Source organism: Grammomys surdaster, unplaced genomic scaffold, assembly GCF_004785775.1.
Source record: "Grammomys surdaster isolate TR1022 unplaced genomic scaffold, NIH_TR_1.0 238, whole genome shotgun sequence".
Classification (NCBI taxonomy): Eukaryota; Metazoa; Chordata; class Mammalia; order Rodentia; family Muridae; genus Grammomys; species Grammomys surdaster.
Genome location: NW_021604683.1, coordinates 975,279 through 989,456, shown reverse-complemented (window position 1 = coordinate 989,456; position 14,178 = coordinate 975,279). Strand labels below are relative to the sequence as shown.

The 14,178-nt window shown below is 46.3% G+C and overlaps 1 protein-coding gene across 1 annotated transcript in view; it reads right to left on the bottom strand.

Annotated features, from left to right (window-relative positions):
- Cdh26 (cadherin 26) overlaps nucleotides 1-4,721 on the bottom strand; it is a 50,101-nt gene extending 45,380 nt beyond the window's left edge. The window contains exon 1 of the mRNA XM_028774067.1: nucleotides 4,674-4,721. Within this exon, the coding sequence (XP_028629900.1) occupies nucleotides 4,674-4,721 (48 nt within the window). The remainder of the gene's footprint in view (nucleotides 1-4,673) is intronic.
- Between the last annotated feature and the right edge of the window lie 9,457 nt (nucleotides 4,722-14,178).

Sequence of the window (14,178 nt, the reverse complement as noted above, 5' to 3'; positions counted from 1 at the left end):
CACACACACACACACACACACACACACACACACACAAACATGTAGCCTAAGCTGGCTCAATCTTGCTACATAGCCAATGATGGCCTCAAACTTCTAATCCTTCCCTACACAATGCTAGGCATCAACTGTTGCAACCATCACGCCCAGTTTATACAACACTGGGGTTTGAAATCTTGATCTTGTGTGTGCTAGGTAAACACTCTACCAACCACATTACAGCCCTAGTCCGAATATTTAATATTTTAACATACACCTGCATTTGAGGAGGATTTGGGGTCCTAGAAATCAGCATTCTAAACTCCCAGGAGACATTTCTGCGCAGGTTCCTTGTCCTTCCATCTGTACCTAGTTTCTGGGCTCTAAACGGGCAGTTGGAGGGCACCCTGGGGACGGGCTATTCAGGCCTGTACTTTACAGTGTGGCAGCGACTGGCCATGCGGATCTCACTGAACACTTGGAAGATGATCATGCATGTGTGGAATTGAATCTTAAATTATACTTAAGCAAAGTTTAGATTGTCACCTTTAACTAGTGATGGCTTCCTTCTCTGTACAGAGAAGACAACACTGAGGAACCCTGACACATAGCTGTGTGTCAGGCCTGAGTTCCAACCGTGTCCCTTTCTTCAATAGCTGCAAGTGGTTTAACCTCCCTGAGTCTGAATCTCATCTGTGCGGTGATGTGTAATTGCACACAACTGTGTATTCGGAATCCTGGCAGTAGTGTGAATCACAGTGGTTTTGATGTATAGTATGGTAAGCATTTAGGAATATTTAAGACGGCTGGAATGAGGGGGAACCCTGCAGGTGTCACAGCAGGCATGGAAACAAACTTTGAAGAGTTAACTCAGTTCAGACTAATTTCATCAACCTGGATCAAACTCTGGGGAGTCTGATGCCAGGTAATTTATTGCCAACATACTTAAATGCAACATAATTTGGGGGAAAGGTTTCCTTGTGTAATACAGTCCCCAGTACCCAAGGAAACATACATACATCAAAGTTCAACTCAGGGTTTGTGTCATTTCTTCCAAAATGATGGATTCTGAAGATGTGCTCCTTTCACCAGCTTAAGGGTCTAGGGAAGATCTGGGGTAGTCTCAGTCATACAGATAGTGTAGAGGCCATTTTGGGTTGTTAGCCACATCTGGTCCTGGTTGGGGGAGCTTGGGGGAGTCACTGGCTGTACAGATAATATAAGAATCATTTAGACTATTAGGTATCTCAGGTCCTGGTTGCGTGATATACCTGGCCCAACAGATGACGCAGGTCCCCAGACTGGTAGTCAATTCCCAGGTTGCTGGATGGAAAAACAGGTCTTACATATTTTCCATTGAAAATACAAACCTGTGTACTTAACATTCCTGGTTTCCCTGGAGATCTGTGGGTGCAAGGACCTTCCTGCTCTAGAAGAAAGGATATTGGATGTTTTCACCATAAGGAAATGCTAACAGGTTGAGGTGCTCGAAGTCTGCCCTCATCTAACCATCATGCAATGCACACTGTCATAGAATCATTATATGGTACCAGGTAAGACTTTATGTTTTCAACCTGACAGCTCTTTACTATTTAATTTCTTAACATGCTTAAGAGGCCAATGAGATGACTCAGCAGGCACAGGTTGACCTGCACTTATCAGTAGGACCCATGTGGTAGATGGGGAGGGAGAGAGAGGGGGTGGGAGGAGGGAGAACCCATTCCTGAAAGCTGTCCTCTGACTCCACATGGATGCTTAGGCATGCAAAGGCCCACTGGGGATGGTAAGGCACACCCAGTCACACGACAGACAGACAGACAGACAGACAGACACACACACACACACACACACACACACACACACACACACACACACACACCACACACCACACAAACACTGTAAAAATGTGCTCCAAACAGAAAGGGCCAAGTATTAGCCTTTTCCTATGAGTGTCTCTAAGTAACCTTTATTTCTTCTTGTATCACAGTCAACTTGGATTCAACTTAACCAAAATTGACCCTTTTAGCTCATTTTCCCACAAAGCACGCCTTCTTCAGGACCCCCTAAGTCCCCCTAAGTACCTGTTCACTCTCCACACCTCCCCCTTGTTCAGCTCCATTTTAACTCCCAGGCTCCTCTGGGGCCTTGCAGCCCTCTGTGCCCACCTCTAGGACTGATAGTCCCCATATTTCCAGGAGAGACACTGAGGCATCCTCTGGAGTGAGCACTTCTGTCCCTTCTTGTCCCTCTGCTGGGAATTGAATGATATCCCTAAACATGTATGCAGAAGTCCTGATCTGGGAATATCATCTTGATGCTAAGATGCCTTTGATTTCATCAAGCTACAATGAAGACGTCCTCGTGTGCCCTGACCCAACTACAGGAAGGGGAAGCAGATACCCGGGAAGGAGACTGGCAACGACTTGGGCAGAGAATGGAGTGATGTAGTTACAGGCCTTCTTAGCAATGGGCAGAAAAGCCAAGAGGCTCTGAAGAATTTTACCCGAGGGACTGTGGTCCTGCTGCTGGTACAGTTGCAGATACCAGACCTCTATAATGGTGACCACACATTTCTCTTAGTTCGGTGCCAGCTTTTGGTATATGCTTTTTCCAACCCACTCTCTGCCTTAAACCATTTGAATATATGATTCTCCATGTTTGGTAGCAGAAAGCCCCAGTAGGAAGTCACTGCTGTTAGGACAGTCTGGATGCTCTTTCTCAGGTAGCCTGCCTAAGGTTCACTTCAGATTACCCTGTCATCCACCTCTGGAACACTCCACTCTCATATTCCTGGTGAAGCACCAATGACTTCAGCAAGCCAAGCATGATTGCTAGCAATGCATCCTCCTCCTCTTCCTCCTCCTCCTCCTCCTCTTCCTCCTCCTCCTCCTCTTCTTCCTCCTTAGGACCAATCACAAAACACCAGACTTTCCTCCTAGCCCAGTTCCATTCTTTGAAAAATTCTCTCCCTTCTGGCCTTTAACTCCTGCCCATCCCAACCTGAGGATTCTTGGGCTCTTGGGACTAGAAATGATCAACCAGGAGGACGCCTTTCCACTGGGCGTCACTGAATTTGGAACAAGGCCATTAGCCTACAGAACACACTTCTAACTTTGTCATTTGGCTTCAGGTCAGAGTTGTGGAACTTTTGGTAATTGTTAGCCACTGGGGAGGGAAATTCTGTTTTCAATAAGAGCACAGTCCTGGTAAATGGACTGTACTCTTGTAGAAGGGCACATATCCAAGATTTTTTGGACAATACAAAGTCATCTTGATTTTTCTTAAGTACACAAATCTGGGTGGGTAGAGAAGGGGGGTTAGATCTGGGAAGAACTGGGGAATATGATCAAACATGGATGAAATTCTCAAAGAGCTTTAAAGAACACAGAGCAAGGGTGTGGGGTTCAGAGAGAAACCAATACACAACACTTCCCCAGCAGAACATCGAAGGCTGTCTTTGTGGAGACTGGGTGTGCATGGGGGAGGGGATATGCCTATTAGAGACTTGCAAGCAGAATTTGGAGGAACCTTGGAGGCGTGGAGGGTTGTGTTTCTTCTGGACAGTTTGGAAAAAGAACCCATACCTGCAAAGAGCATGATTCTTCACCAAGAAAAAGGCTCTGCATTGTCCTTGCTAAAAAAAAAAAAAAAAAAAAAACCTGGATTCCTCAAAAACCCCTGCTTCTAAATATCATAATTCCCTGGAGTCTGCAAAGTCCCTTCAGTCAAACACTGAGGTACAATCCTCAGGAGGATCCCTTCCCCCCTCCCCCATCCTCACTTCCCCTTGGAGGTGAATTAGCCACTTGGGCACTGTGCTAACACAACAAGGGTGGTAATATTGCCATTTCCTTAAGAGACGAGTTGGGGGTAGGTGCAGGCAGGTACAAGGAAGCATCAAGATAGGATTTGATTTGCAATATTCTCAAATCCAGGCTGACGTGGGATAATAAAACAGGGTTCTAGGAAACACTATAGATGAGATTAATGCCTTGATTAAAAGCTCAACTCTTGACACGGCAAAAGGCAACGGAGATAATTCTTGTAACTCCAAGCAACTGGTACCAGGCAAGGCATCCACTTTCAGAAAATAGGGCTCTGCCAGAGAGTAAGCATGTCAGTACAGAACTCCCTGTTGTGATTGTTGCTGTATTCTGTGTTCATCCAAGACTCTGGCCCAGCAGAAGTCTAACCTGTGACTTGTGAGTGTAGCCCCCTTGAGTCAGTGATTAGGAAAACCAAAAGGAAGGCTGAAGAAATCACTAGCCCACTGGGGCCCCTGTTTTTCTCTTCCTGGTTACAATGGGGTTACTTAGTCCCCCACTGGTTTGCTCCAGTTGTCTTTAGCACAAGGTTGTTTGAACTGAGATTCCCTCAGTCCCTTTCAAGTGGAGGCAGAGGTACTGTTGGGAAATGTTTATAGTAACAAACTCTAACTTGAAGCTGTGTGTGTTTTGTAAATTGGCATTAAGTTCGTCAGCTGCTCCTCATTCCCTCGTAAGATGTGGCTCTCAACCACACATTTACCTAAATCCTGGAACCTTGTGTGCCTATATTACTGTAAAGACAGCCAGCCCCCTGCCTCCTCCGAATGCCTGCTTCTCTCCAGGTTCAAGTTGTCCTGCCAAACCCCTTTAGCCTAGAAAATTAAAAACCCATGTATGCCTTGCACAGTTCCAAGTACCCACTCAGCTCACCTGTGGAAACAGCAGCAGCAGTAACCAGGCACAGCCTATAAGGTCCATGCTGGGGTGTCCTTGGAGCCTGGTGGCCTCACCAGGAGCCAGGCATCTCCTCTCCAGTCAGTGACATCACTTCTAGTCACTCTCTTGGGTTCTTAAACCCTGACATTGACCTTGCTGAGTCCTCTGTTCTCTGCCCTGCTTTAGTTTGTCAGAGAAGGTAGGCTGATGGATGAGGTATGACCTCATCTGTGGCCACAGAGTTCTAGGGAAGTGGGTGCTTGGATACCAAACACCAAAGTTATGTGTGTACACAGAAAACTGCCTGGGCATCCAGCCTGGGGGATTATAGCTCAGCCAGAGGAAAGCAAGCCAGGGCCTATGGGAAGGTCGGTTTTTGTTTCTCTGTTTCTTGGTTGGTTTTTAGTTTCTAAATAGAAGTCCAATAATCCCTTTATAGCGGGGCAATTAATGGTTCTTATAATCACTCAAAACTGGAAAAACAACCCCAAGAAATTATATAGGGATCTATTAGATACCGGGGGTGGGGTGGGGCGGAGGGAGGGAGAGTGAACAGAGAGAGGGAGAGAGGGAGAGGGCATGGTGGTGTCTCAACCAGTGTGTCCTCAGTCCCCTTTCTGTTTTCTAACTGGACCCCTGCTGGGCTGGACATCCAGTGGGTGCTGAACATGGCAATAAGCAGAACAGGAGAGAACGCTGTCTTGGGGTGTCCACGCTCTGTGGAATCCCATACAATTATAACCAGGGAAGATGTGTGAGGAAGAAAGAAAGGAAAGGAACTGGGCTGTGACTACTCTGTAGAGCATTTACCCGGCAGACACAGGCAAGGCCCTGGGTTCCTTCTGCCTCTAGCACTGAAAAATAAATTACAACTCTCCAGTGCATGTTACAAAATTTTTATTCCAAGCATACCTGGGCCCGGGGGTATAAAACCATTTCTACCCACACCTCTAGTGAACGATGATGGAGTTAAAAAGTGGGCAGAGAGATGAGGACTGCCTTCCACCCCCAACCCCACCCCCGTTAGTGTCTCTGGGGAAACCTGAGCCTTTTGCCTTAGACTCTGGGAAAGGGTCACATTGGGATTCTATGTCATCACCTGCCGAGGTCCCAAATTTTCAAGCAAAACCCAAACTTGGATTCTGACCCCCTTAATTAATATATGAATTATCTTCTTATCTTGCCTAAAGTAATGACCAGTTTTCAGAGGGAAAATGGGCGGCTAAAGGCGAATGTATGTGCTCAGCTGTTATCACCGTAACTCATTGGATCCTCCTGCACGAAGGCGTCAACAGTGTGGCAGGCCGTTGCCCTCTGCATAGAGAGAGAATCGGGTAACAAGGACTGAATTTAGTTTGTGTTCTTTTCAGAGCTAGTGGCTCGTTCTGCAGTTGCCGCCTGAGGGACCTCGGAGCAGAGCCACTGAATTCAGTGTTTGCAAGTGTCCTAAGCCAGGTGTAGCAAGTGCAGTGCAGAGCCCCATGTGAGAAGGAGGTGGGTATCACAATGCTCTGGGAAGGACCCTGAGGATGCTGGGGAATGGCTGTAGTAGGGAATGGCTCTAGTTTTGCTTGTTCTAGATTTAAAAAATGGCATTTTGATATATTATGAGAGACCAAGTTTTCAATGCCCTCAAACACTTAAATAAAACTGGGACAAATGCCTTTTGGGAATTAGGTTCCCTGTAGGCTGTGGTCATCTCAGGCTCAGCCACACCTACTACACCCTCACCTTAGGGAATATGCTTTCTAAACACCCGGGGTTCCGGTGACAACTAACCAGGGGTCCTCAGTGGGTTGAAAGCACAGTAATAGCTTACGCAGCTCCCAGATGACAACCAACCGGAAGCTTCCGAGGGAGGAAAAGGAGGTGAGAGGCACTGTTGGCCACCTCCACTCAACAGTGTCACCTCAAATGCTCAAGGGTGCCCAATTTTCCTCAGAAGTTTGATGTTTGTTTAATGACATCACATGGGTTCTCAGAAGGAATGGCTTTGTCTCAAATATTCTCCACAAACCCATTTCTGAGAGTGTCAGACACTCTCGGAGTTTTGTCTTCAGTGCTGTTGGACAAAGTAGCTTGAACATGGTCATTTGTGGTCATTTCAGGTGGAAACATGTTTTGTGAAAAGTTTTCACTTGCTCAGGAGTTGGTGATAAGGACCCTTAGCTGAGAATAAAAAAAGCATTCAATGCATCTTATCCTGAGAGCCTCAGCAATGGGGGCCAAATATCTTAGGACTTCAGAGCTGACCATGCCAGGCCCTCACCTCCATCTCAGCCCAGGCCCAGCTCCCCTACCTTTGCTTCTGCTTCATAATCCCAGGGCTCCTCTCTGGGCCCTGGAGGACAGGCCTGGATGTTCTTTTCTCATGGAAGAGTCGTATGGGTACTGTTGAAGGGTAGGGGTGACTGCACTCTTGACAGCTTGGCTTGGCTTTCTGCTGAGATGGTGAACCAGATTGAAGGATGGGAACTGCAGCTAAACTAGGGGGAAAGTTTAGCCTTCCTATGGTGTTACCATGCTCATTGCCTGTGTAGATGGAGAAAACACCTCTAGAACGAACAAGGCTGGAGCTAAGCCTTCTTCCTGCCTCCAGTGGAGCTCTTGCTGGCTAGGGAGGTTGAGGACATGACCTCAGATAGAGAGGGGTCTGCTGTGGCACGTAGTGCTTTCTCTACCAGGATGAGGCAGCAGAAGGCCAGAAGAACCTGCTTCAGAGAATTGTGCAACATCCTCCGTTTCCCATTCTCAGTCTCTGAGGAAAAAGAACCTTGAAAATCCAGAAAACAGAGAGAGATGTCCTAGTGAAAACCCACATCTTTCTTCACACTGGAATAGAAGGAAGAACACCAGGCTGGGCACACGGGAGTCCAGCCTACCCAGAGGACAGAGATTTGACTTCTATCAACATTGTCATTGACCTCATAAACCGATCTTCTTCAGCCAACCCAAGTGACTAAAGGAAAATGTATGCAAGATGGATAACTGAGAGACTGGAAGAGATCAAGTTAGGAAAACAAAAATGGCTCCTGTTAGGAGTCCACTGGATCAAGACTTCTAGGAATAGCCACTCATAGCCAGTTGGTCATTGAGGTCAATGCTCGGTTCTCATGGTCACAGGCAAAGCTTGTCTTCTCAGGAATTTAAAGAGATTTGTGTGCTGTGGTGGGACATGGGTCCCTGTGAGTGCAGGTGTGTGTACAGGCATACTTACATGTATGTGTGGAGGTCAGAGGTCAATCTTGGTCATCATTTCTCATTGGATATGTTTTCTTATTGCCCTTGAGCATGCCAATTATCTTATGCCGGCTGGCCAGCCAGTCCCAGGGATCTTTCCCAGCACTAGGATGGCTAATGCCACCATAAGTGACTTAAAAATTTTAATTACATTTATATATTTATCATGTGTGTGTTCATGTATGTGTACACATGTACATGTGGAGGTCAGATGGCCACCTGTGAGAGTTGATTCTCTCCTTCCACCATCCAGTTCTCAGGGGTCAAACTCAGGTCACTACACTCGACAGAAACTTCCTTCACCCACTGAGCCATCTCCCTAGCTCGTGCCTGGATTTTTATGTGTGTTCCTGAGAACAAACTCAAGTCCTCGAACTTGTGTGATAAACATTGACTGATCTGTCTCCCCGGCCAAAAATAGATAAAACGGACAAACAGACAAACGTCAAGGAAAGCTCTGCTTTCACTAACAGTGGCGTGGCTATATACGTTGGCCACCAAGAGAAGGCTACAGACTCCCAAGGCGCAGATATCCCAGGGAGATACAGTGCAGCTGGTGCCCAGACAGAATCAGCTGTGAGAGGCTTCAGCCAGGAGGGGTCAGGGCAGCTGAGGCGGCCTGGTAGCTATGGGGTGAGCACAAGAAGCCTGTGGGTGCTTGCTGTATACCTTCCAATCTTCCTTGGGTTTGAAAATGCTCATTATACAATCCTGCAGCACTAAGGATGGGCCTCATCCCTGATGCTCACCCATACCTAGCTAGCTGGCAAACCAGTGAGCTTCAGGGATCCACCCACCTCTGCCTCCTGATCCTCTGCCAAGAGCTGGGTTTCCAAGTATGCCACTATACCTGGCTTTTCACTTAAGTACTGGGATCAAACTCAGGCCCTTGTGCTTTACTGATAAAGTCATCGGCCATCACCCTGCCACTATCGCCCGTCACCCTGCCCTCTTTTTGACCTTTGTCTTTATGTTTCTACACTAACAACACTCACCACTGGGAGACAGTGGTTCAGACTCTTCCATCATTTGTCTGAGTAGGTTTTGGAGGTTTGGGCGGGGGGTGGGGTGGGGGAGGCGGAGGTACAAGGCTAAAAGGAGGGAATGGGCTTTAAAGAGGCTTCTAGATGATTACCTCACATCAAGTTCTCAATGAAGACATATTTCTTCTTTTTAAAAAAAGTTCTGATACTTTAATGTGTATGAGTGTTTTGCTTGCATGCATGCAAGTGTACCATATTTATATGCACACCATTCCCAGGGAAGCTGGAAGGGCCAGATCCCCTGGAAATGGAGTTACAGACAATGATGAGCCACCATGTGAGTCCTGAGATCTGAACCCAGAACCTCTGCAACAGCTGCAATTTAACCTGTGCACTAGAAAGGCGGGCTTCTCAAATGCAGATGCCCCATTGCCTGCAGAGGTCCACAGCATGAGCATATAAAACCCACTGTGACACTTAGAGGTTGCTGCTTTGTCTACAGAGGCATAAAGGTGTGATCCAGTGGTCACACAGTATAAGGGTCTGGGTGTACACATGCAACAAAAGACAGGTGACTGACAAATGCACAATAGCTTTGCCAGTTTCCTTAACCAGGAGCCTTCAGAAGATGCTGTGACTGGGAAGCTGAGGGGGGACTGCTACTGTTTTGTGTAAGGAAGCCTGCACAGTCATGTAGAGGTGCTCATGTGACAAACTACCAGGGATACCTGGGATGGGCTCTGTCTTGGAAGTCTTCTCAGCCAGCTCTTGCACAGAAAGGCCATGGAAGGAGGGAAAAGTACTCTCAGCTTCCAGCTGTTCCCTGGTTCTAGCTTTTATAGTTTACCTCAGGAAGAAGGGGTATAGAGATTAGGTCAGAAAGGTCTCACTTCTGGACCCCCTTGTTCAGGGTGTCACTTCCTGAGCCCCATGAGTTTAAAATATCCAGGCTTCACAATGGCATTCACAGCAATCCATTTAAACACTCCACGTTTATTTAAAGTGTTGTTGTTGCTGAGTAAATATTACACTGATAAGTGTAGGTGTTGTTTACTGATGGTTTATGAAAGTGGGTTCTCTATTGAGATTTTATAAATGATGCCATGTCACATCTGCTAGGCAGGGCCTGGTGATTAGGGAACATTCCAGGAAACAGTAGAGAATCCCCCACTGTAGTTAACCACACCTAAGAATTTATCTAATCTCTGGTGGCAGAGGACAGGTGAATGAAAGACCTGCTTTGTGTCAGAAGCCAAGCATTCCTCTGCTCTCCCATTCCGTTTTGATTTGACTACCAAGGTTTGCTCCGCTAGAAGACGATATAACAGATTTCACCAGAGTCTCAAAAGGTTTGGTCACCACCTAGTGGATGATTGAGGAGCAACCACTAAGATAACTGCCATTCTCACATAATCTAAGCCTGGATTTTGTACCTCCGATTTGGTGACTTTGGCTAATATCAGAGAACCATTTCTAACCTAGCACCACGACTGCTGCAGTTTGGCATTCTTAGAGCACATGCTTCGCTGTCAGAAGTGACTTTAGGAAGACGTTGCAAAGACCTTTGGAAAGGCTTACGGCAGACCAGGAAGTCCTCTACCAGGACTTCCCTCAAAAGCTGACTGCCTTCCAGACGAGTGAGTTGAGGTGTGAGCTCATTGTGACACAGTGTTGCTAAAATTCCCTCTGTGGAGGAGACGTGAGTGATGTCTACCCTCCTCCAAAAGTCCCAATAATAAACCAAGATAGGGTACGGTCAAAGTGCACTCTGGGAAAACAAAGTTTCTTAGGCTTCCTTACAGGATGGTGGTGGCTGCCACAATAGTGTCCGTGGTCTCAAAGCAGCCACATAGGAAAGACTTCACACAGTGTGGACAAACCTTCCCCCATGGCTATGTAGATGGAGCCCATATGCTCTAGCCCCTCCGCGCCTCACTCCCACAAAGCCAAGCACAATTGCATATATGTGGTTAGGAATGGCTGGACACTCTGGTGAGGGTCCCATGATCCTTTTCATCCTCCGGTGAGGGGAAGTCAAACGTCAACAATCCAGCTGTGGTGATCCTTTGCACGAGGGCACAGCAGAACGCAGGGTGATGGTAGCAAGTTTGGCTGAGAGGATAGTCCTACAGAGCACACACAGTGGACCAGCACACACAGTGGGACAGCACACAGCCTGCTCCTCTCCTGCCTACTCCTCAGCCTCTTTGAGGAAGACAATGATTCACATAGTTCACAGTCATGCACCTCTGACAAATGAAACAGCATAGCGGCGCTTGCTCAGATAGCCAGACAGTATCAACATGAAGGTCAGGGGAACAGAATCCCATCCTCGGCAATTCTCAGGAATAATCAGAAAATAAAGACCCATTGGAAAGACAACTGCATTAAAAGCAATGAGAGAAATCACATCAAGCCAGAAAGTTCCAGATAATGTTTGTTTAATTTGTCTAAAGGAAGGAAAAGTTCAAGTTCACAAAAGCTTACGTGACTTGTTTTTTTTACATACAAAACCAAACACACAGCATTACAACAGCAAATGAACATGCTGAATGTGTTCATAGCACTTTAATACAACCTTCTCCATGTACACAAATAAACAATAAACACTGTTGTTACCTTTCAATACAGTACCGCCAGGAGTTCAGAGTTCTACCTAACTGTTTAAGGAAATGAATGGAAAGAAAGATAAAGATTGTGTAAGCCACCTAAGAAGCTATCCTTAGGACTTTGTAGAACATAATCTCAATAAGGCATAGGTTCAGAATGAGCCTTCCATTTACGTGAAGACCATGACGTGTCTTCTCCCCCCAAGGGCTGTGACAGGCCACAAACTCTACGTCCTTCAAGTCGGTTACAAATCTCCAGCCCCTTTGGTCATTTAAGATTTAGGAAATGGACCAAGCCAAGCCATCAGTGAATATTTAGAGCCTTTTGTGATTTTTTCCATTCACTGATATTATTAAGTCTGAAATACTATTTTCCTTATATTCTTCCTGGTTTTGACAGGTTTTAATGGGAGGGCCATGTAACCATCCCTGAAGTGAAAAGCACTTCCCAGAAGGGCACTCCTCTGGCACTGTAGCTGGATACTCTGGTTTGGCCTTGAACTGACTGAGTTCACAGTAGAGTGCCCAATGTTGTCTACTTGCCTACATGGGGTATGTTTTCAGGGATCATGGAAAAAAAGCTGTCCTCAAATAACTACACTTAATGTGGCTGTAACAAACCGTGCTGTTCAATAGCACCCAGATCCTATCCAATAACACTGTTGAACTTGGGCAATTAACCTGGGCAAAGAGGTAAACAAAGTCACTGGTCTTCAGGTTTCTAGGGCTGTCTAAACACAGGACAAGAATTCTAGTCCCTAGATCAGGAACCGACTTGTGCTGGGAATGAATGCATGAGTCACCTTCTTTGCATTCCTCAGTTGTGACAGTTTCAGCGAAGACTCCCATCCAGTGAGGGAAAAGGAACTTCACCTTGTCTGTCAGGGTCTAAGAGACCCACATGGATGTGTAACAGGAAAGAAACCCTGTTAGTGCTGCTCTAGGAGGCATATACTTATGTACATGTACATGACATCATGCTTACATTTAATGGCCCTGAAGCTTCCAAAGGATCTGCATAAAATTCTAGAGAAAGAAAAAGGGAGGTGCCAGTCATGGTTCAAACAGTCTGTGCTCCAAGGAGCAGCAAAGTGGACACAGGGCCTCCCTCAGATGGGACGAGGGTATGGGGTGGTATCATTCTCCCAACACAAGGTGCATACCATGGGCAAATGTGGACACTGCATCTGTGGGCTGCCTGCAGCATAAATGGATTTTGGTCACATAAATAGGCATGGGTCTTCATGTAATAACATGTTTTCTCCAGGGGAAAAGTACAAAAAGACCTGAAAATAAAGTCTGAAAGAAAAAGGGCTGAAAAAAAAAAAAGTTCAGTGTGTTAAAAACCATGCTTTACAGAGCATTGGACATTTAACCTTTACAGCTGGTTTTAAATAATACACATTTCAGTCACAGACACCTGGGGCCATGTGAAGCCATTGTTATTTCCAACTGCAACATGTAATCTTTGTCCTTTGTCTCAAAGGTTAAAAAAAAAACAATAGAATAACCATGCCTAAAACAAAGGATGAAGCTACTAACTGCAGTCCTTAATACACAACCACTGTCTATGAGGCAGCACCCAGAAAGGTCTACAGAAGCACATTGAAGAAAGTGCCCCGGGCAGAGAGGACGAGCCTGTGTGGGAGGCAGGAAACCAGATAAGAACACTCAGGATATTATCCAGTTATTAAAACTCTCTCACTCTGTCTCTCTGTCTCTGTTTCTCTGTCAGTCTCTCTGTGTCTGTCTCTGTCTCTCTGCCTGCCCCCCCCACCCCATATATCTGCTCCCTCCCCTAGCCCCAGGCATAATTAGAAAACTCTGCTCTTACAAACGGAAATAGACCCTTAGTTTTGACCCTGAACAACAGGATATGGTCCCTAGTCAGCAGTTTAATGACTTACATTTGAGTAATCCTACAAATTGCTCATGGCTACCCAAAAGTCTAGGGTGCCAAGGCTGTGTACAGACAGCAGCAACATTGGTTGGGCCCTTTGTCTTCCTCTCTGGAAAAATCCACAAACTTCAGTTAAGAGAACTCAGAAATGGGCTAGGGCATTACCACTGGACTTAAAATGCCTTTTAAAATGCATCAGATAGGTGATCCGGATGACTTTGCCTCTGGCAAGGAACTGCTTCAGATAAATGACCCTTAAAATAGAAATGCCTGTGCTCCCTAACTGGAATGGAATTGAGGCTGGGGGGATGGGGCAACAGATGAGAGAAAGACAACAGACACAAATTCTGCTTGAGGGTTTATGCAAAATAAAAAGGCAGTGAGCCAGCAGGGCCTTTCTTCCACCACACACTAGGGTTTCTTTCTTAAAGCAGCACACACTGTTTCCCACACTACAGAAACAGGGACACTGGAACTGGTCTAAACTGGCTGCCTGGCACTGCTGTTTCAATCCTTTGTATCATAGACACTTGGGTTAATTTTTACCTACAGGGCCCTCGAACGCTTAAGACTGTCTATACAAAGAACAGTTTACTAAGCCTTCCTGAGACCTCAGAAAGTAACTGTTGAGACAGGCTGTGGTAATGGAGAGCCAGCTTGAGTCAGTTACAACAAATGGGTTCAAGCTCTCCACCACGTTGGGGAGAGCTCGAGGTTTTTTTTAGACATCTGCAGGTCTTTATAGTTCTTTACCTGGGGGGGGGGGG